Below are 24,716 nucleotides of genomic sequence, written 5' to 3'. Positions count from 1 at the left end.
ATAGTTGTACCATGGAGAGCATTCTGACAGGCTGCATCACTGTCTGGTATGGAGGGGCTACTGCACAGGACCAAAAGAAGCTGCAGAAGGTTATAAATCTAGTCAGCTCCATCTTGGGCACTAGCCTACAACGTACCCAGGACATCTTTAGGAAGCAGTGTCTCAGAAAGGCAGCGTCCATTATTAAAGATCTCCAGCACCCAGGGCACACACTATTCTCACTGTTTCCATCAGGTAGGAGATATAGAAGCCTGAAGGCACACACTCAGTGATTCAGGAACAGCTTTTTCCCCTCTGCCATCCGATTCCTAAATGGACGTTGAAGCTTTGGACACCACCTCGCTTTTTTACTGTACAGTATTTGCACATTTTTAATAATCTATTCAATATACATAATTGATTTACTTGTTTATTTATTATGTTTTATTTTATTATTATTTATTTTCCCTCTGCTAGATTATGTATTGCATTGAACTGCTGCTGCTAAGTAAACAAATTTCACGTCACATGCCAGTGATAATAAACCTGATTCTGATTCTAAATGAAGCCCCTCATATTTAAAAGAACAGTTAAAATCACTGTATCAATGGAAACAGCAGCTAGAGATGCAATTGAGTTGTAATCAAGAACAAAATTGAACATGAAAAAAATTGCAATGTCCGAACAGGAACCTACCTGGCTGAACAAACTGTGTTTCTTTTGTGGCAGGAGCTCATATACAATAGAGCGTTGCAGATTTAAAGGTAAAATTAGCAGAAAATGCAGCAAAGTAGGCCATATACAAAGAGCATGTCAGACAGACAAAAATAACTGGACAGCACAGGGAAGAGAAAAAGATTTAAAAAATTAAGTTGCAGTTTCAAAAAGAGCACTACTCTGCATGTTGTTAATGAAAATTCTGATAATGATGAGAATGACTCCGGACTGAGCAGCCTTGAGACTTACAATGTGAAAACTAACGATAGACAAGCAATATGGCTTACACCAGAAGTGAACAGCAAATTAATTAATAAAATAGAATTGGACACGGGCTTAGCTGTTTCAGTCACTCCACACAATGAGTTTGAATGACATTTCAAAGTTGCTGAACTGAAACCTGCAGATTTTCAACTAACAGCTCATACTGGAGAAAAGATATTCCCTGTGGGAATAATATTTGCGACAGTGGAATAGAGCAACTAACACACTACAGTGGTCTTATATATGGTAAAAACAGGAGGGCCAGCATTGTGGGGCCATGAATAGCTGAGACACCTACTACTTGATTGGAAATCCATCCACTATTTGCATGTTACATTCCCTGCAAAAGAGTCAACTGAAAGTGAATTAAGTAAGGTACTGGATGATGCCACAGCAGTACTCAAGGATGATATTGGAAAACTCAAACATATCAAGAGTAAAATAGTGTTAAATAAAAATGCCACACCCAAGTTTTACAAAGGCTGTCCAGCTCCTCATACCATTCATGATAAAGTAGCCAGTAAGTTCGGTTACATGGAAGCTGAAAGGATTTGTTCCAAGGTTAAGTGGAGTGTGTGAGCAATGCCAATATCTCAGTAGCCAGGAATGATGGGCCAGTCAGGATCATGGTGATTTTAATGTTATCATAAAGCTAGTACTGAAAGTAGATCAATACCCTCTGCCCAGGATAGAGGATATATTGGCAAACCTTTCTGGAGGGAAACACTTCTGCAAATATACTTACCTGAGGCCTACCTACAGATGGAGATGGAAGAGGAGTCCAAAGTGTTTCTCATCATCAGCACTAATAAAGGGCTTTATTGCTAAAGTAGGCTTATTTTTGGAGCGCCATTTGTATCTGCACTGACAGAACCTATGGGCCAGGTGCTGCAAGGTTGCCCAGGCACTTAGTGTTACCTGGATGACATCATTGTTACCACCATGAATGTCAAGGAACATCTCCAAAATATGAAGACAGTGTTAAAAAGTTTAGAAGATTATGGATTTAGAGCATGATGGAACAAACGTGAATTCTTTAAAACATGATAGCCATGCATTCTTTGGGATATCAACATGTCCAGAAGATGCCAAGAGCACTGACGCTCCATCCCTGGAAATTGTCTACATTGCCCTGGCAGAGGATTCGTGAGGATTCTGGCAGAACATTCATGGGTACAAATTTCTTGGTAGTAGTGGATGCAGAAACAAAGAGGTCAGAGCTGTTCCCAACAGCCTCCACTACAGCCTCACACGCTGTTAGGAAGCCTCTTCTCAAGGACTGGTTTTTCAGAACACTTAGTCTGTAACAATGGACCACAGTTTGTTGTGGAATAGTTTCAGTCTTCCTGAAAATGAATGGAATATTACATCTGTACCATTTCACCCAGCTACAAATAGCCTGGTGGAAAGGATTGTCCAGAGTCTAAGGAGTGCACTGCAAGCAACGTCAGTAGAACACACTACACTGACACGAAATCAGAAGCTCACCAATTTGTTCCTTGCATATCACAATGCAGCACACTCCACAACCGGCAACTCACCAGCTCTGCTGTTCCTGGGTTGTCCCTTGAGCTCACGCCTGAGTAACCTCAAACCCTGGTCTCAGAAGGAGCATGCAGGACAAACAGTGACAAATTGAACGTTCACCAAACAAGGAGTTTCAATGTTTCACTCCTGGTGAGGGACTACTGAGATGATCAATAGTGGGTACTTGGAAAGATTAAAGACAGAACTGGACCACTCTCCTATGCAGTGGAGATTGTTGAGGACACATCGATCAGTTGAGGGGAGCAGGGTCAATTATGAGAGACGAAAGGTGTCCAGAGCTGTCAGAACCACTTCCTACAGTTCCAAAGTCAACTCCCACAACCACCATGGAGGAGGCCCCAAAACCTGAGATTGTTTAACAACTCTGAGTCTCACCTGCCAAGCAGAGTGACCACTCTTGTCAGAAAAGACATTAGCCCACAAGAGTGAGAAGTCCTCCGCAGTGATTACATCTTTAACCTGCATGGGACAGTTTAAAATGTATTATGCCGTGGATGATTCTAAGTAGTAGTTGCTTTATATACCCATATATAAATCTATTAAGATACTAATTGAGATTCCAATCAAAATCTCATTCCAGATGTCTGACATTCAGTGAAATTGATCAATAAAGTCAAGTTCCTCAGCATGTGTAGGAAATGCATCCCTTGCTGTAGAGCAGGTTCATTCATAATGTAAGATCATCTCATTAATCAACTGCTCCTATCAACAGGATTGACCACTAATAAAGGTAAAACTTGAGTTTGAGTTCATTGTCAAGCAGGGAGAAGTGTAGTGTATTTAATATTTCAGTAATATTGTAAATATATTGTCTGGTTAAGGCGTTCGTCTAGTGATTTGAAGGTTGCTAGTTCGAGCCTTGGCTGAGGCAGCATGTGTGTCCTTGAGCAAGGCACTTAGAACATAGAACAGTACAGCACAGTACAGGCTGTTTGGCCCACAATGTTACAATGAAACCTTAAACCCTGCCTCCCATATAACCCCCCACCTTAAATCCCTCCATATACCTGTCTAGTAGCCCCTTAAATTTCACTCGTGTATCTGCCTCCACCACTGACTCAGGAAGTGCATTCCTTGCACCAACCACTCTCTGACTTAAAAACCTTCCTCTAATATCCCCCTTGAACTTCCCACTCCTTACCTTAAAGCCATGTCCTCTTGTATTGAGCAGTTGTGCCCTGGGGAAGGGGCATTGGCTGTCCACTCTATCTATCCCTCTTATTATCTTGTACACCTCTATCATGTCTCCTCTCATCCTCCTTCTCTCCAGGGAGTAAAGCCCTAGCTCCCTTAATCTCTGATCATAATGCATACTCTCTAAACCAGGCAGCATCCTGGTAAATCTCCTCTGTACCCTTTCCAATGCTTCGACATCCTTCCTATAGTGAGGCGACCAGAACTGGACACAGCACTCTAAGTGTGGCCTAACTAGAGTTTTATAGAGCTGCATCATTACATCACGACTCTTAAACTCTATCCCTCGACTTAGGAAAGCTAACACTCCATAAGCTTTCTTAACTATCCTATCTACCTGTGAGGCAACTTTCAGGGATCAGTGGACATGTACCCCAAGATCCCTCTGCTCCTCCACACTACCAAGTATCCTGCCATTTACTTTGTACTCTGCCTTGGAGTTTGTCCTTCCAAAGTGTACCACCTCACACTTCTCTGGGTTGAACTCCATCTGCCACTTCTCAGCCCACTTCTGCATCCTATCAATGTCTCTCTGCAATCCTCGACAATCCTCTACACTATCCACAACACCATCAACCTTTGTGTCATCTGCAAACTTGCCAACCTACTCTTCTACCCCCACATCCAGGTCGTTAATAAAAATCACAAAAAGTAGAGGTCCCAGAACCGATCCTTGTGGGACGCCACTAGTCACAACCCTCCAACCCAAATGTACTCCCTCCACCATGACCCCCTGCTTCCTGCAGGCAAGCCAATTCTGAAACCACCTGGCCAAACTTCCCTGGATCCCATGCCTTCTGACTTTCTGAATAAGCCTACCGTGTGGAACCTTGTCAAATGCCTTACTAAAATCCATGTAGATCACATCCGCTGTGCTACCCTCATCTATACTTAATGCTTGATCACCTCCTCAAAGAACTCTATCAGGCTTGTTAGACACGATCTGCCCTTCACAAATCTATGCTGACTGCTCTTGATCAGACCATGATTCTCTAAATGCCCATAAATCCTATCTCTAAGAATCTTTTCCAACAGCTTTCCCACCACAGATGTAAGGCTCACTGGTCTATAATTACCCGGACTATCCTTACTACCTTTTTTGAACAAGGGGACAACATTTGTTTCCCTCCAAACCTCCGGTACCATATCCGTGGACAATGAGGACATAAAGATCCTAGTCAGAGGCTCAGCAATCTCTTCCCTTGCCTTGTGGAGCAGCCTAGGAAATATTCCATCAGGCCCCAGGGACTTATCCGTCCTAATGTATTTTAACAACTCCAACACCTCTTCTCCTTTAATATCAACATGCTCCAGAACATCAACCTCACTCATATTGTACCATCATCAAGTTCCCTCTCATTGGTGAATACCGAAGAGAAGTATTCATTAAGGACCTCGCTCACTTTCACAGCCTCCAGGCACCCACCTTTATCTCTAATTAGTCCAATCTTCACTCCTGCCGTCCTTTTGTTCTTCACATATTTGAAGAATGCCTTGGGGTTTTCCTTTACCCTACTCGCCAAGGGCTTCTCATGTCCCTTTCTTGCTCTCCTCAGCCCCTTCTTAAGCTCCTTTCTTGCTACAGTATATTCCTCAATAGACCCATCTGATCCTTGCTTCCTAAACCTCGTGTATGTTGCCTCCTTCCACCTGACTAGATTTTCCACCTCACTTATCACCCATGGTTTCTTCACCCTACCATTCTTTATCTTCCTCACCGGGACAAATTTATCCCTAAGATCCGGCCAGTGATCCCTAAGCATTGACCACATGTCCATAGTACATTTTCCCGCAAAAACATCATCCCAATTCACACCCGCAAGTTCTAGCCTTATGGCCTCATAATTTGCCCTTCCTCAATTAAAAATTTTCCTGTCCTCTCTGATTCTATCCTTTTCCATGATAATGTTAAAGGCCAGGGTCACTGTCCCCCCAGGTGCTCACCCATTGAGAGATCTGTGACCTGACCCGGTCCGTTACCTAATACTAGATCTAGTATTGCATTCCCCCTAGTTCAGGGGTCCCCAACCTTTTTTGCACTGCGGACTGGTTTATTATTGACAATATTCTTGTGGACCGGCAGACCCAGAGGGGTGGGGGAGTGGGGGCGGTGTGGAGGTGGGATTGCCAACGGACAAGAGCAGCAGTCAAATACGTTGTGTTTACCCAAGAGACTACAATGACCATGAAGCCTTGCGCGGGCATCAATGCGCATGCATAACCTGCGCATGCGTGTACCTGCTGATTTTTTTTCCCCTACAAATCGTTTTTGGCGATTCTGTTTGGGGGGGGGTGTTAATCACGACCGGAATATCGGTGATAAGTGGCTAATACACTCAATTTCATTTCTAAAAGAGTTTATCTAATGAATTTAATATTAAACACACACTGCATATTTTCCTCGCATGAATATAGTGATAAGTCAATTATCAGGGGAGGACGGGGGAGCTTGAAGTAATTGTTGAACGAACTTCCAGTAGAAGTGGTAGAGGCAGGTTCAATATTATCATTTAAAGAAAAATTGGATAGGTATATGGACAGGAAAGGAATGGAGGGTTATGGGCTCAGTGCAGGTCGGTGGGACTAGGTGACAGTAGCGTTCAGCACGGAGTAGAAGGGCAGAGATGGCCTGTTTCTGTGCTGTAATTATTATATGGTTATATAAATCATTTATAAGCCAATAGCATCATAACATTTTAAGTAACTTTTGGATATTAAACACGCAGCACATATTTTCCCTGTATGAACATATAAAATCATTGCAACACACCAATATCGCTGAATCAGTGGGAGCCCTGGGCTTGTTTCCTTGCAAAAAGATGGTCCTATCGAGGGGTGATGGGAGACAGCGATACTCGAACGGGGTCCCTTATGTCCAGTCTATTCCGCAATTTAGTTTTCGTTGCATTCATTGCAGAGATAGGTTGGAAATGGAAGCAACGTTTTCAGTGCTTTCGTGGCTGTCTCAGGATATTTAGCCTTGACGTTGATCCAGAATGCCGGCAGAGATGTTATGTCAAACATACTTTTCAGCCCACCGTCATTTGCAAGATCGAGGAGTTCATCTCCTTCCCACGCTGACATGGATGATGCGCGGGTAATGACCTTGCGTGCGTTCAAGCTCAACAGTGTGTGACATGAAATGAGGAAAGGTGCAGCTGACTCATATCGTTTCATATCGCCAAATCATATCGTTTCCTCGCGGCCTGGCAGCGTACGCTTTGCGGCCCGGTTGGTTGGGGACCGCTGCCCTAGTTGGCCTGTCAACATACTGTGACAATTATCCATCCTGGACACACTTAACAAACTCTGCCCCGTCTAAACCCTTGGAACTAATCAGGTACCAATCAATATTAGGGAAGTTAAAGTCATCCATGATAACAACCCTGTTATTTTTGCACCTTTCCAAAATCTGCCTCCCAGTCTGCTCCTCGGTATGTCTGCCGCTACTTGGGGGGGGGGGGGCTATAGAATACTCCCAATAGAGTAACTGTTCCCTTCCTGTTCCTGACTTCTACCCATCCTGACTCAAAAGAGGATCCTGCTACATTACCCGCCCATTCTGTAGCTGTAATAGTATCCCTGACCAGTAATGCCAACCCTCCTCCACGTTTCCCCCCTCCCTATCCCTTTTAAAGCACTGAAATCCAGGAATATTGGGAATCCATTCCTGCCTTGGTGCCAGTCAAGTCTCTGTAATGGCCACTACATCATAATTCCATGTATGTATCCAAGCTCTCAGTTCTTAATCACACATTGCTCTGCGATGACACCGGTGCCAAGCTGTATGGGTCCTGATGCCCTTCCCCTGGACAACATCGGTGGTGTGGAGAGGGGAGACTTGCAGCATGGGCAACTGCTGGTCTTCCATACAACCTTGCCCAGGCCTGCACCCTGGAAACCTTCCAAGGCGCAAATCCATGGTCTCATGAGATTAACGGATGCCTAGAATAATAATAATATAAATTGCCTGATTAAGCATTCTTTACATAATTCATTATGGGTTATACATAAATGTCCTTACATGGCATACATTATTATCATGATGCATTGCTGACTGCCGAAGAGCTGAGTAAAACCATTGACAGCCTGCCCACTGGGAAGGCACCAGGATTGGATGGCATTCCACCAGAGGCCATCAAATGCCCAAAGGATGTCCTGCGAAACCACCTGCATGAACTACTGCGTCAGTGCTGGATAGAGGGAGCAGTGCCGCAAGACATGGGAGACTGCAACATTGTCACCCTATATAAGAACAAAGGGGATAGAAGCGACTGTAACAACTACAGGGGAATCTCTTTGCTGAGCATCGTTGGGAAGGTCTTCGCCCGCGTGGTCCTGAACAGACTGCAGAAAATAGCTGTAAGGGTATATCCCAAGTCTCAGTGCAGTTTCAGCTCAGAACACTCCACAATCGACATGATCTTCTCCCTTCAACAGCTACAAGAGAAATGCAGAGAGCAAAGACAACCACTCTACGTCGCTTTCATTGACCTTACTAAGACCTTCGACTTTGTGAGCAGAGACAGCCTGTTCAAAATCCTCGCCAGGAATGGTTGTTCCCCAAGGTTCCTCAGGATAGTTCAGTCATTCCACACAGACATGAAGGGCGTCGTTCAGTTCGACGGCTCTTCTTCGTAGGTCTTCAACATCCGTAGCAGTGTGAAGCAGGGCTGTGTGCTTGCCCCCACCCTGTTTGCATCTTCTTCGCAGTCATGCTGAAGCAGACCTTTGGAACATCAACTGATGGTGTCTAACTCCACACCAGATCGGACGAGAGGCTGTTCAGTCTGTCCTGGCTGAGGGCAAAAACCAAGGTTCGTGAAGTACTCATCAGGGACATGCTGTTTGCAGACGATGCAGCACTGGCAACACACTCTGAAGAGCAACTGCAACGCCTCATGGACAGCTTCTCAAGAGCCTGCCAGGGCTTCAGCTTGACCATCAGCCTGAAGAAAACCAACGTGTTGGACCAAGGCGTTGAGCACCCCCCTGCCAATACCATCAACAGCTACAAGCTGGAGATAGTTTACATACCTTGGCTCCACCATCACGGACAGCCTCTCCCTAGACCCCGAGATCAACAGACGGATCGGACGAGCAGCCTCAACATTTGCCAGGCTGACAAAGATAGTCTGGGAGAACAGAAAGCTGACAACGCACACCAAAGTTGCAGTCTACAGGGCCTGCGTCCTCAGCACACTGCTTTACGGCAGTGAGACCTGGAGCCTGTACTACAGACAAGAGCGGCGTCTCAACGCCTTCCACCTTCGCAGCCTGAGACGCATCCTGGACATCCAAGTCACCAACAATGAGGTCCTGGCCCGTGCCCAGATACCCAGCCTCTTCACCCTGCTCCAACAACACCATCTCCGCTGGCTGGGCCACGTGCACCGCATGTCAGACGAGAGGATTCCGAAAGACCTGCTGTACAGGGAACTGGCCTCCGGGCAAGAGAGCACAAGGGCGGCCCCATCTTCATTTCAAATATGTTTGCAAGAGAGACATGAAGTCACTGAAACTGAATGTCGAGAGGTGGGAGGATATCGCAAGCCATCACTCTCACTGGAGGCTGCAACTACGCAGGGGTCTAAAAAGAGGAGAAGAGAAGCTGAGGCTTGCTGCTGAAGAAAAGCGCACTTGTCAGAAAAACAGCACCAAGACAACACTGGGGAACAGCGCCTTCAAGTGCAGTCACTGCAGCCGAGACTGTCACTCCCGTGTGGGCCTCTACAGCCACAACAGACACTGCTCTAACGCAAGTCTTTCCAGGCGCAGATCCATGGTCTCGCCAGACTAACGGATGCCACCACTTACATGGCATACATTATTATGCCACCACATCGTAGGTGAGTGCCTCACTATAGTATAAGGAAGTCCACGAACATCCAGGCTCCCATGTTTTCCTACTGATTAATTTATGAAGGTAGAAAACATAACATGAAATACTTTGGGTGTTAATGGGGAATAGCATATCAAAATACCTGGTCCAATTTTTCATCTGGAAATGATCTGCAGCATACAGCATCTAATCCAGGTGAAGTCTAAACTATACTGAGTTGCGATAAAAAGCCAGAGTCATGCTCCAGGTTCCAAAATCTATTAAGATACTAATTAAGATTCCAATCAAAATCTTATTCCAGATGTCTGACATTCAGTGAAATTGATCAATAAAGTCAAGTTCTTCAGCATGCATAGGAAATGCCTCCTTTGCTGTTGAGCAGGTTCATTCACAATGTAAGATCATCTCATTAATCAACTGCTCCTATCAACAGCATTGATCACTAATAAAGGTAAAACTTGAAAGAAATGCCCAGCCTATTTCCATTTATTACATTTCTGGAATCCTCGGCAGAAAATGGGCAAAAAATGTAATTAGCCATTATACGTCCATGCCAAATGCTTTACCTTTGATATATAAACACTAATTCTCTGTAAGAAACGTGACAGGCAATGAAGCAAGCTCCTGCAAAATGATAATGATCAGATAATCCATTTTACTGCTATCTCTTGAGGTATTATTGCTAGCCAGGATTAACTCCCCAACTTTATCTTCTATATAATAGTTGATCTTTAATGTCTGGCAAGGTTTAAGGTTTTAAGGCAAGGTTTAATCTGATGGTGTGCACTCCCTCACTGTTACATTGAACTATCAGTCTAAATTATTGTATCTGCAGGAATACGCTTGAACACATGATACACGGATTCAGATTTGATAGTGAGGCCAACTGGTGGCTCTGAAGTAGGAATATACTGTATAGGCTTGTTATGTATTATGGCAATCTCAGGGTTTTTCCTGTTTCGTGGATGTCTGTGAAGAAGAAGAATTTCAGGTTGTATACTGTATACATTGTCTGATATTAAATTGAACGACTGAACACAGCATTTATGGCATACAGTCGGTGACTATCTGTATACGAAGTTCTACACTAGGCAAACAAACAGTCTGCTGGAGTGACTCAGCAGTTGGAGCACCATCTGTGTGTGGGGAATAAATTTGTTAATGTTTTGGGTTGAAAACCTGCATCTGCATCTTTCCTTTGCTCCCTCAGATGCTGCTCAACCCACTGGGTTCCTCTGGCAAACTGCTTGTTGTTCTGGATACCAGCAGCTGCAATCTCTTCAATCTCCATTCTGCCACCACAAAATTTTTGCCACCAAGCCATTGATCATCTACTCATAATTTGCTATTTCTGCACCATCAGCAACCTACACTAATTAAATCACTACTTTGCTTTGTAAGCAAAGTTTTACATTGTTGTGGTACAATATAGGAGACCCTTCTGTTTTGTGCTGGCTCTTTTCAGAGGGCTCTCAGCAGCTGCAGCCTGTAGAGTTGTCCACCAGTTGTATCATTACCTACGTCAGCTGCACACTGCATTGGGAGGCTTGCTTATGTCTGGAGAGACCTGATATTGAATGCACATGCAGTTCTGGCACACTTTTCAAATTCCTAACAAACCTTGCATGGCCAGGTGTAGGCCATAGGGCTATCCATTCACCCCCACTTTTGCACAGTCTATGTCGTGGCACCCTTGCTTTGGAAGGTAAAGGCAACAAACATTTGTGAGTGGCAGGCTCATGGAGTATTGAACACTTTGCCAGTCACTAGGATGGGGCTTAACTGTGGATTATGCATTTTGAGATGTTAACCCTGGAAATGAGGCGCATTGTTGACTTGAGAGGGACAACTCATGTAATAGGAAAATCTTTCTTTTCATTGAAGGTTGCAGAACAACAGCTCACAGCTTAAGAAAAGACACCACTTCGGAAACGTGTAACTCCATTTTTGAGGAGGCCACACTGAGGAGATCAGATTCTTATGTTGGCTTCAAGTTCAAATAAGTTAATCTGATAATGTTATTTTATAGATAACAGAAGGTGTTAAGGTTTGCCTGCCTATATTTCTGCAGATCAATTTTACAGTGGAAACATCATATTGTTTCTAGCCTTCTTATTTAACCCAAGCCGGCTACAGGCATGGTAGTAAAAACAATATTAGGATGTTGTCCATTTTAATAGATTAACAGAATCAAATCTTAGAGACAAATTCGGTATTACCTAAAAGAGCAATGCACAATGGTGGCTCATTTTAATTTGAAAACCATGGCCAGTGGAATAGATCCCCTCAAATAGATTGACTGAAATATTAATTTTACTCTTTAAGCTGCACATGGATTGCTAATTCATTAAACTTGTAAAGTTCATCAGATTTTCAAATGATGAGCAAATGGCAAAAAAGAAAATATCTTGCTTTATTCTAAAAGCAATAGTAACCTGGATCTTATTACCTGTGAGCATGATGGAAACAGAATCGCTCAGCACTGAAAAGGGAATTGAATTTAATAGGAAACTATTTGCAGGGCTTAAGGGGAAGATGTAGGAGATCGGTACTGAACTGATTGTCCTCTGAAGAGCAGAGATATATTCAATGGGCTAAGTGATCTCCTCCATGTTGTATTAATGGTTTGATACTGTGACTTACAAATCATCTTGAAAGAGCACTGGGAAGTATGCTATCAGCATTCAAGTGGGCAGCAAAGTAAGATATACAGAAGTAAAACTTGACGTAGAAATAATTATGGTGATTTTGCACCTCTTGGATGGAACATAAATTACATTTACTGCTGAGAACCAAAAAAATAGAAGGATATTAGTACTAGAGATAAGTGTGATTAAAAATGATGGACTCATTTTTAAAAGGTTGAGTCAGAAAAAAAGATTCAGCTGTAGGAGTTGACAAAGCACTCCGTGACATTCTAAGCAGATGCAAAAGCAAATAAAACATTGAATTGAATAATTAGCTCATTCGAATGGAAAATTCAATCACAGCACTGATGTGTCAATTAAAAGTGAGACAGCTTTTGTTGTCTTTCTGGGTGACCTTGTTCTGGAATATATACAGGAATTTGAAAAGTTCCTAGTTATGTCTTTTTCACACTGCAAGAATGTCCTTTCAAACAAGTAACTCAGTTGGGAATCTATTATGTAGCATAGAGGGGAGGGGGGTGCAGAAATTTGCAGCAACAGATGTCAGAGACTCTAATGCTAAAACAGCCTCGGTACTACCATTTAAGTGGGAAAAGAAGAATTCAATGCTTTGGAAAATGGTGAATAAGCTTTGACACCAGTCATATGAGTTTCAATCTATTTGCTTTTAGATTGGTTAAGATTGCATCTATAATACCACTAAGCTGGGGAAAAACTATTGTTTCTTGCCCAGTGCTCCAAAGGTACAGATAGTTTCTGGAGCTCCTAAGCATTACAAGGCATTTCCCATTGGGAAGACATATTGATTCATATACTGTATGTCTTGGAAAGGGTGAGGAGAGACGGAAGCAGATGAAACTTGTCCGACTGAGGATAGAAGGGAATTAGAAAGAGGCAATAAATGAGGCCTGGCTCTAAATCACTAAACCAAAAAAAAACTTGTTATTTTCTTAAAATAAGAAGTTATTAGTGATGGTGAACAGGATTTTTTTTTAATGGAAAAGGGAAATTGATGGGGTAAATATAAAACTTTCCTATAAGCTGGAGGAAGTACCAAGGTACAAGTAATCTTCATGCTCAGGGATATTGACTATTGAAATAAGATATCCTCTGATGCAATGCAACAAAGTTGACTTAAAGTTGAACCCGTTTAACTTCTGTTTGGTGCGATTCAAAGGATTTGGAACAAAGTAGCCAAACGAAGCTCCATAAAACAGGCTTATTCAATTGTTTGATCTTTTCATTTCCTATGTTTGTCTCATAAAATTGAACACCAAGAAATTCTTACTTTGTTCTTGAGCATGAAAAATCAGCAGATAAAAGGTTGCATACCATAGGAATATTGGATGAGTGGAAGAAATAGAGGGTTAAACTTTTTAAATGATTTGAAATAAGACAAGAGTGTGCAAAGAGGTCCAGTTTGGTAACAGTATCACAATCCAGAAGACGTAATAACTACTGGTAATTTTACCTAATATTTTGGTATGAGGTGGCACAGTAGCATTATGGTATAGTATACTTGTATATAGTATAGGCAACCCGGATTCAATTCCCACCCCCCAACCTGTAAGGAGTTTGTATGTTGTCTCCATGACTACATGAGTTTCCTCTGGGTGTTTCAGTTTCTTCGCACAGTCCACAGACATACTGGTTGGTAGGTGAGTTGGTGATTATCATTGTCCTATGGTTAAGCTATTCAGGGGTTTGCTAGCTAGTGCAGCTCAAAGGGCCAGAAGGGTATTTCTGCACTGTATCTCAATCAATCAATAAATAAATAGATAGATAAATAAATAGATAAACATGAAAAAAGTCACGTTGGTTAATGGCTTTAGTGGATGCTTTGGGGTTGTCATCTTCTATGTTTGTATAGATACTGGAATAGTTCCTGTGGATTGGAGATAGCAAATGTGGCCCAACTATTTAAGAAAGGAGAAGAGAGAGAAAACAAAAATGCTTCTGACCTGTTAGCCTGATATCATGGTGTGGAAAATGGTATATGTAATAATAGAATGTTGAGAAAATTATAATCAGCAGAGTCAACATATATTTTTTCAGAGAAGTCAAATTTGGCTAAACGGTTACAGTGCTCTGGGGAAATAAGAGGAAGATGAGAAGAAACTAGTAAATGAGGATTAACCAATAGATGTGGGGAACCAGGATTTCTGGAGTCTTAACAAGTCAGTGCTACAGAAGAGGTTGGTTAACAAGAATAGAGCACATGGATTTCAGGCTAATATACTGACATGTCTTGAGAATTGGTTATTGGGCTGACGCCAAAGAATGGGAATGGATAGATCCTTCTCAGATTGGGAGGTTGAGATCAATGAGGTGGTGGTTGGAACAGAATGAAGAAAATAATGTACTGAAGTGAAACCTGTCAATTCAGTACTATCTATTAATCAGGATTATAAGAATCAAAAATTCTACACGAAGAGAAAGGACAAAAAGATCTAATTGTATAATTAATGAAAAATTTCTAAGAAAAGGTCTCCAGCAATGTCATTCAGAGAATCCATATGACGAAGAACAATCCTGATATCCTTCAGTGTGGCACAGGTTCTTATGCAATAGGTCAGTACTGCACAACTGGATCATCTGCATTGAAAGAGGCTCCACAAATAGTAACACAACTCCCACTGGTACAGAAGCATTGATAATGATGGCCCACTGCAATCCTCTGATCCATAAACATGTTTATTGGCATGTTGACTCTTTCAGAATTTTGATCTGATTTTAATAATGAAAATCTATCCTGAACCATGTTTGATTAATGATTTTAATATTTGTTGAACATTGCTAATATGGAGGAGGAGTATTATTACAACACCAAGAATAGTATAATGGTAAGAATATAAGTCATAATTAAATCTCTCCTGTTGGCATTATTACATGCCTCACGATGTAATGATCCTACTTTATGGATTTAATTACTTAATTTCTTGTGTTTTTATGTGGTCTGCTCCTTCTGCTTTGTTCTGCAAATCTATGCTCTTAAATACATCCGAAGGAGTTTTATTTTGCTCATGAGAACTAAATTACAATATAGGCAACATTATATGTTCATGCTTAATCAGTGATTGGAGAACAAGTTGGTCTGAATCCAAAATACTTCAGTCAGTAGCAACATCTTGAAGTTTTAGTTAACACATTCAATTCCAAAGAAGCAACAGTTCAATTGTGAAAGGGTATAGAACTGTTCTGAAATGACATATGTGACAATTTTGTTCTTGTATAAAATTTTAAAGGAATACATCATGCACTCAGAGTGCATGTAAGATTTAGAACTTTAAAAAAGAATAATTTTTGAAAGAGGAGCTGAATGAAAGAATGGTAACTGACATTTCTCATTCTAGCATTTTAAGTATTTATACTGCATCCATTAGGACAGATACTACATTGTGTGTTTCGCCACAGCTCAGAGTCAGAGGAAATCACAACTAAGGGCTGGCATTTCTGCATTCTAATGATAGAGTCTGTCAAATGAGATGTTAAACCCCCTCTGCTTTTTCAGGTATGAGTGAAAAAAGCTGTGTGGCATTATAGTAGGAGAGAAGGCCAATTATCCCCTGTGTTCTAACCTTTCACCAAGACTCTAACATATTATTTGGTTTCCACAGTTTTTCTGTAGTAAGAGTTTTATTGGTGTGCTCTGTTCCCTGCAATACACTGACGATTACCTTTGTAAGTATACCTTTAGTTGTAAAAGGCGTTGAAATCTCCTCAGTTGGTGAGAACTCTTTAAATGTCTGTCAGGTTGTTTTTGATTTATTACATCTACATAGTCCAATGAAATATAAAAAGAGAACATGAAGAACAAATGATTATTTTTAAGTAAATCTGTCAATGTACCAGATGGATACATATCCACATTTAACACTAAATGTTTTCAATTAGTTTGTTGTCACTTTTGAGGAATAAAAGCAATACACTGGGGTTTTATTCTCAAACATCCTCCAACTAAAGATTTACAGCCTATGTGATCACAGATGGAATCACACATAGTCTGTGAACTTGTGCTTTCTTGGAGTTTGATTCTCTACATTTTGCTGCAGGAATCACGAACTACCCTAGCTGATCTAGCCTGATCTGCCCATTCTGGTGGAAGTCAGTCGATCAGCACAAATACCAGATCCAAGTTGAATAACATTCCGGCACTCCTGATGTGGTACGGATAAGCACATAACAAAGAACTGAGTCAAAAGAAGATGAATAATTGTTCTTTCTCTAATGTTGCTAAAACATATTGAAATTCCTGTATGGAAGCGGTTTTATTATTTGCAGGAAACCTTAAATATTCACAGGAAAATTAAAACCCCAAATTATGCTGATTATGAAATTAACAATACTGTATTAAAACCTCAAATTATGCTAATTATGAAATTAACAATACTGTATTAACAATATTATTTGACAATACTTTATCCAACCAGTCAATTGTAATTAATAAATCCTAAACTCCAAGATCAATTAATATCTAATCCAAACAATAGCCACTAATTAACAGTACACTTAATCCAGAAAGTCACATTCAATTAACACCACACCAGATCTATGTAGTGAAGTACAATCAAAAGAGTCTATGATCTGACATTCAGCTTTGCACAGCACAGATCAATGCTACCGTTTTACAAAATGTAGGCACTCTGAAGATGGATTAAATCTAAATGGCTAATGTGGTTAATATTAATCCTAGTTAAAATAAGCATTCTTGGTAAATCAAACTTTCAGATTATAGAATGCCAATGAGGAAGAATGCAACACGTCATTTTGACACACCTACACACATGCAATTTGTCCAAATTATTTGGTATTTTGTGTTAGTATGCGGTCAATTCTAATAGCAAGGGTCTTTCAATGAGCCAGCATAGCACTGTAAATTCAATAACAACAAAACATTCTAATAACCTTTTTAAGAACAGCTCTAATTAGGTCTTAAGTCTGTTGATTCACAAAAGGAGAATGCAACTGTATATATTTGACTGGCAACACCTCACCTTTGGAAGTGAAGCTCGCGAGCCAGAACTCTGTGTGGTCATCGTCAGTACTGTTGTGATGCCCAAAGCTACTCTTGCTGGTGCTGCGTCCATGTTAATCCAGAATGAGACCCAGGAGAGTATGACAATCAGCAGACTGGGAATGTACATCTGGATTAAGTAATAACCCATCTGTCTTTCCAAATGGAACTTAACTTCAATGCAGGTAAATTTTCCTGTTTTAAAAAAAAAGAAAATGGCATTAGAAAGCACTAGTTCACTCCCTTAAAGATTTAATAATAAAACGAAACAGGGAATTGTAGAACTACTCTGCGGGTCAGTACCATCTGTTGACAGAATAAGCATATTTTCATCAGGGCCATGAATATTTCTAATGCTTAGAATTTTCACATACATAATAGTGTTTATAACCCAAATGCAGTAAAGTTTTCACCCCAAGCTCTTAATTGGAAATCAGTGCATATGCTTAGTCGTAGAGTCACATAGTAGGTACATTATAGAAACAGGCCCTTCAGCCCACAGAGTCTGTTCTGATCATTAATTTCCATTAGTCCTGTATTAATCTCATTTTCTTTTATTCTCCCCACTTAGTTATTGACTCCTCCCCGTTCTTACCAATCATGTACACATCAGGAGCAACTTACAGTTGTCACTCCATCTACCAACCAGCAAATCTTTGGGATGTGAAGGAAACTGGTGCATTTGAAGGAAACCCACATGGTCTTAGAGAGAAAGTGCAATCTCTACACCTATATCACCCAAGGTCAGGATTAAACCCAGTTGGTTGCTGCTGTGAGACAGTGACTCCACCAGCTGTGCCTCTGTGCCAGCTTCAGTTATGAAACTCAGCATAATACAAGCACACAACAAACAACAGGAATTCTGCAGATGCTGGAAATTCAAGCAACACACATCAAAGTTGCTGGTGAACGCAGCAGGTCAGGCAGCAAGGGTCTCGACCTGAAACGTCGACTGCACCTCTTCCTAGAGATGCTACCTGGCCTGCTGCGTTCACCAGCAACTTTGATAATACAAGCACCATACTTTCCAACTGGGTGTGAATGTGATTTGACATTAAATTAGACACATACTCTGAAAGTCAGAAATAAAAGCAGAAACTGCTGGAGATACTCAACAGGTCAGGCAGCTTCTGTGAAGAGAGAAACTGAGCTAATGACTTAGGTCAATGATCTTTCATCAGGAAGGACCTTTTATCAGAAATATTAAATTTGTGGCTTGACCAACTAAGTATCTCCAGCATTTTCTGTATTTGCTTAAGGTCCCCAACACTTGTAATGTTTGATTTTATGATTGGCCAATTAGATATATAGTCATTGGTTATTTAGTTATGCTGGGCAGGTAGTAGATGTAGACAACTATAATTTTTAAAATTGGGTTCAATTAAAATGGCATTTTAATAGCATTGACAATAATTTCTACCTTTAAGTTGTTTATAACAAAAATATGACAAATTTGCTATTATTCTTTACATGAAGAAAAATCTTGAAATACAATTGATTCCAGTTAATTGGGTCTTTGGTTAATTGGGGCAGCTACTTATTTGGGACAACTCTTAAAGAATAAAACAAATTGAGAAAATAGCTGGGATTCCCTTCATTTATTTGGGACAGTATGCCACTTAATTGGGACAGACGACTTGCCTATCAGGTTCTAACTAGTATCAGAAATGTGCACTTGTATGGCTATTAGACACTACATCATGCTTAGACCAAAGAGTTTTTAAATAGCGTCAGATGCGTATGTTTGTGTTCAAACAGCAGTGGTTTTTGTCATTGATAGTTGGCAAGAAATTAAGGTAAGACAATTCAGAACCGTTTTGCTCACTGCAGTTTCAAGCATTCAGGCTTGGAGATGCCAAAAACAGCTGGGAGTGAAAATGAAATAATTTCACTATTTCAAGGTATATATTTATGGGCATTCCTTAGTCTCATGAGACCATGGATTTGCACCTTGGAAAGTTAGGACCTACAAAGAATTTTAAGGTATCAATAAATCATCTTGAATGTTGCAATGAAAATGAAGATTTGGAGGATGAAATTGTTGATAGCGTTGTATAAACGCAGTCCATTGTCTGCACTGATTTTGTTCATTATGTACACTGGATGAATTCCTCCATCGATAACTATAAGGAACTAATATGCAGTTTTATACTACTATAGTACCATTGATAGAGTTCTAATTTGTTCTGTATTTTGTTTAAATACATAACTTGTTAATCTGTTTTTTGTTAACTATGTCCATGAAAATGTGGCTAATTGGGGTGGCCATTTAATTGGGTCAAAATTTACTGCTCCCAATGTGTCCTAGTTAACTGGAATCCACTGTATTTTTGGTCCAGTTAATGAATGGTGTTAGTTTTGAAAGAATGCTGTTTCTGACAGCAGAATGGATACACTCATAATCACAGTCATTAACCCCAAGGGCATCAGTTTTCAACAACCCAGTCTAACCTACTTTCTTTGAGTGCCAAGTAGAGTAATTTTTCCAGACAAATTTCTTTGATATTGCAGCTCACTGGAGTATAGGTGCACTGAACTAATATCACAGCATTAAGGTTGTCAGAGTCAGTCAGCTTTGACAAATGGAGAGGACTCCTGCAGCAGGAACACACACAAAATGCTGGAGGAACTCAGGAGGTCAGGCAGCATCTATGGAAGGAAATCATGACGAAGGTTTCAGCCCAAAAGCATCAACTGCTCATTTCACTCCACAGATGCTGCCTGACCTGCTGAGTTCCTCCAGCATCTGCAGAATCTCCTGTGTCTCCTACAGTAGTGAGCCGTTTTTCAAGCCAGGTGGGTACTACCTTTCAGGCATTTTAAGGGCAGCTCACTTTCTCCATGAATAGAAAGGCACACTAAGCCAGGTAAACACAATTTCAGTCACTACTAATAGTAGAATCTCTTAAATCTTCAACCAGTAGTTACTGTGGTGTATAAAATGTGTCATAATTGGGTCATTCGGACCTGTTTTGGGGCAGGTATGACCTGTACAAAAAGGACGGGTTGCACTTGAGTCCCAGGGGGACCAATATCCTGGAGGGGAGGTTTGCTAAGGCAATTGGAGAGAGTTTAAACTAAAATTCTTGGGGGCTGAGAACTGAACTGAAGAGACTGAGGAAGAGGCGGTTGGCTCACAATAGAGAAAGCTTGGAGACAGTGTGTGAGGGAGGACAGGCAGGTGATAGAGAAGGGACACGCTCAGACCGAAGGTTTGAGATGCATCTATTTTAATGCAAGGAGTGTTGTGAACAAAGCAGATGAGCTTAGGACGTGGATCAGTACTTGGAGCTATGATGTGGTGGCCATTACAGAGACTTGGATGGCTCAGGGACAGGAATGGTTACTTCAAGTGCCGGGTTTTAGATGTTTCAGAAAGGACAGGGAGGGAGGCAAAAGAGGTGGGGGCGTGGCACTGTTGATCAGAGATAGTGTCACGGCTGCAGAAAAGGTGGACGCCATGGAGGGATTGTCTACGGTGTCTCTGTGAGTGGAGGTTAGGAACATGAAGGGGTCAATAACTTTACTGGGTATTCTTTATAGGCTGCCCAATAGTAACAGGGATGTCAAGGAGCAGACAGGGAAACAGATACTGAAATAGTATAATAGTTGTCGTGATGGGAGATTTTAATTTCCCAAATATCGATTGGCATCTCCCTAGAGCAAGGGGTTTAGATGTGGTGCAGTTTGTTAGGTGTTTTCAGGAAGGTTTCTTGACACAATATGTAGATACACCTACAAGAGGAGAGACCGTATTTGAATTGATATTGGGAAATGAACCTGGTCAGGTATCAGATCGCTCACTGGGAGAGCATTTTGGAAATAGTGTGAATAATCCTATCTCCTTTACAATAGCATTGGAGAGAGATAGGAACAGACAAGTTAGAAAAGTGTTTAATTGGAGTTAGGGGAATTATGAGGCTATCAGGCAAGAAATTGGAAGTTTACATTGGGAACAGATGTTCTCAGGGAAAAGTACGGAAGAAATGTGGCAAATGTTCAGGGGATATTTGTGTGGAGTTCTGCATAGGTATGTCCCAATGAGACAGGGAAGTTATGGTAGGGTACAGGAACGGTAGGTACAAATGCTGTGATAAATCTAGTCAAGAAGAAAAGAAAAGCTTACAAAAAGTTCAGAGACCTAGGTAATGTTAGAGATCTAGAAGATTATAAGGCTAACAGGAAGGAGCTGAAGAAGGAAATTAGGAGAGCCAGAAGAGGCCATGAGAAGGCCTTAGCGGGCAGGATTAAGGAAAACCCCAAGGCATCCTATAAGTATGTGAAGAGCAAGAGGATAAGACGTGAGAGAATAGGACCTATTAAGTGTGAGAGTGGGAAAGTGTGTATGGAACCGACAGAAATAGCAGAGGTACTTAATGAAAACTTTACCTCAGTATTCACTGTCAAAAAGGATCTTTGTGATTGTAGTGATGACTTGCAGCAGACTGAAAAGCTTGAGCATGTATATATTAAGGAAGAGGATGTGCTGGAGCTTTTGGAAAGCATCAAGTTGGATAAGTCGCCAGGACCGGATGAGATGTACCCCAGGCTACTGTGGGAGGCGAAGGAGGAGACTGCTGAGCCTCTGGCGATAATCTTTGCATCATCAATGGGGACGGCAGAGGTTCCGGATGATTGGAGGGTTGCGGATTTATGAACATTTAGAGGGGCATAATATTATTAGGAATAGTCAGCATGGCTTTGTCAAAGACAGGTCATGCCTTACAAGCCTGATTGAATTTTTTGAGGATGTGACTAAACACATTGATGAAGGAAGAGCAGTAGATGTAGTGTATATGGATTTCAACAAGGCATTTGATCAGGTACCCCATGGAAGGCTTATAGAGAAAGTAAGGAGGCATGGGATCCAAGGGGACATTGTTTTGTGGATCCAGAATTGGCTTGCCCATAGAAGGCAAAAAGTGGTTGTAGATGGGTCATATTCTGCATGGAGGTCGATCACCAGTTGTGTGCCTCAGGGATCTGTTCTGGGACCCTTACTCTTTATGATTTTTATAAATGACCTGGATGAGGAAGTGGAGGGATGGGTTAGTAAGTTTGCTGATGACACAAAGGTTGGAGGTGTTGTGGATAGTGTGGAGGGCTGTCAGATTTTACAGCAGGACAATGATAGGATGCAAAACTGGGCTAAGAAGTGGCAGATGGAGTTCAATCCAGATAACTGTGAGGTGGTTCATTTTGGTAGGTCAAATATGATGGCAGAATATAGTATTAATGGTAAGACTCTTGGCAGCATGGATGATCAGAGGGATCTTGGGGTCTGAGTCCCTTGGACGCTTAAAGCAGCTGTGCAGGTTGACTCTGTGGTTAAGAAGGCATACAGTCCATTGGCCTTCATTAATTGTGGAATTGAATTTAGGAGCCGAGAGGTAATGTTGCAGCTGTATAGGACACTGATCAGACCGCACTTGGAGTACTGTGCTCAGTTCTGGTCACCTCACTACAGGAAGGATGTGGAAATCATAGAAAGGGTGCAGAGGAGATTTACAAGGATGTTACCTGGATAGGGGAGCATGCCTTATGAGAGTAGTATGAGAATAGGTTGAATGAACTTGGCCTTTTCTCCTTGGAGCGACGGAAGATGAGAGGTGACCTGATAGAAGTGTACTTGATGATAAGAGGCATTGATCGTGTGGATAGTCAGAGGCTTTTTCCCAGGGCGCAAATGGTTGCCACAAGAGGACACAGGTTTAAGGTGCTGGGGAGCAGGTACAGAGGAGATGTCAGGAGTAAGTTTTTTTTATGCAGAGAGTGGTGAGTGGGTGGAATGGGCTGCCGGCAACAGTGGTGGAGGCGGATACGATAGGGTCTTTTAAGAGAATTTTGGATAGGTATATGGAGCTTAGAAAAATAGAGGGCTATGTGTAAGCCTAGTAATTTCTAAGTTAGGGCCATGTTCGGCACAACTTTGTGGGCTGAAGGGCCTGTATTGAGCTGTAGGTTTTCTATTATTTCTATAAAAATTACTGAAAGTTGTTCTAACCATTTCAACAATATTTATGCTTCATCAATGTGAAGTCTAATGAAAACTCATGCTGAGCCAAGAAAGAAAAAATTAGCTGCAAGTTTGTTAATTTTTTAAGAAATTTGTTGAAGTTGGAGAGGAAGAAGGAGAAATGGGATGGGGGGGCTAGGAGAATAAATTCCTGAAATCAGAGACAAATAGTTGAAGATAAGGCTATTGATGGAGAGAGAAAGCAAGTAGTATAAATTCATGAGGCTATAAACTGGGAATTGTAGAGTCTAAAGAGAGCTGCATGGTGTTCTGATATGGAAAGACAAAGTTTAAAACTGATTTCAGCATGAGGACAGGTTTGAAACTGAGATGTCAATGCAGCAAGCTAAAACACAAAGTTTTGCAGGACTTGTGGTGTTTGGACAACTGCAAAGATATTGACTCAGAAATAGGTTACAAAACTTGGCACAGGAAGGGCGGAGGGTGGGTAAATGGAACCAAAAATGCCCTCTACTGTGTCCTGAAATAACAAAAAGATACTTAAGGATTTAGTGGCAGATACATGGACCCAAATGGGTGGAGAGTTGGAGGCTGCTGAAACATGCCCTAATGTGGATGTGTAAGTAGGTGGTCTTTGTGGCGGGGAAGCTAGAATTTGGTTTTCAAATTAGTGAGGAAGTTAAAATATGAAATAAGGCTATCTTAAAAAATAAGGTTATAATTTCACTAAATGTCAATTTAAAATATTTTTGGATGATTCATATCAATATCCATCATAGTATTACAATGTGATCTTTTAGTCACACTCTATAATAAGCTCTATTAAAACCAATTATATATCTGAATGCAGAATAATTCAAAAGTCAATTTTCAACTATGGATGGTTAATTATTCAGGTGTAAGACCAATTGTTCTGATTTTTTACATGATTGCACAATCCATCCAGTAGGCTTAGAAATTATCTATCATAACCACAAAATACAATTGTAATCTTTACACAGCTCCCAAAGGTCTATGGAGATCAGGCTGACTGACTCACAGAAGCTTTTGTAAACTGGATAGCCTGCTCACTTAATTTGTAATTAAGCTTCAAATACATGATATTGAATCTTTGAAACCATTCAGATTATTAGTCTCGAAATTGCTTTTGGTTCAAAGGGTGACAGTGGTTTGTTGCAGATTGTCGAAGCCTGCTTACAAAGCTTGGAGATGGCTGCATTCTGAAGCAGGGGTAAATTGCACACTTGAATGACAACACAGTGGGTCAATCATCCGAGCAGCATTAACAATAGACCCCAGGGCCTGTTGGCTTTTCTAAAGAAGCACTGAACATCCTGGAACAGTCTGCACAGTGACTGTGGTGTAAAATGGTTCATTCAGTCAGCATATAACAGATCCATTGCTGTAAGCAGCAGATAAGGAGGTTAAGTAATAGACAAGTCGGGAGCTTGATGAAGATGTTTGAGGGCCAGTTTCAGGCACGATAATTATTATCTAAACAATGCAAAGTATAAAAATCTCTGCCTCAATAAT

General features: G+C 41.2%; 1 protein-coding gene across 2 annotated transcripts in view; it reads right to left on the bottom strand.

Annotated features, from left to right (window-relative positions):
- Window positions 1-24,716, bottom strand: part of glra2 (glycine receptor, alpha 2) — a 185,970-nt gene that overhangs the window by 60,304 nt on the left and 100,950 nt on the right. For both annotated transcript variants that reach the window (XM_072262324.1, XM_072262325.1), the window contains exon 7: window positions 17,187-17,401. In XM_072262324.1, the coding sequence (XP_072118425.1) occupies window positions 17,187-17,401 (215 nt within the window). The remainder of the gene's footprint in view (window positions 1-17,186; window positions 17,402-24,716) is intronic.

Source organism: Mobula birostris, chromosome 6 (genome assembly GCF_030028105.1).
Source record: "Mobula birostris isolate sMobBir1 chromosome 6, sMobBir1.hap1, whole genome shotgun sequence".
Lineage (NCBI taxonomy): Eukaryota > Metazoa > Chordata > Chondrichthyes > Myliobatiformes > Myliobatidae > Mobula > Mobula birostris.
This window is presented reverse-complemented; position numbering and strand designations above follow the sequence as displayed.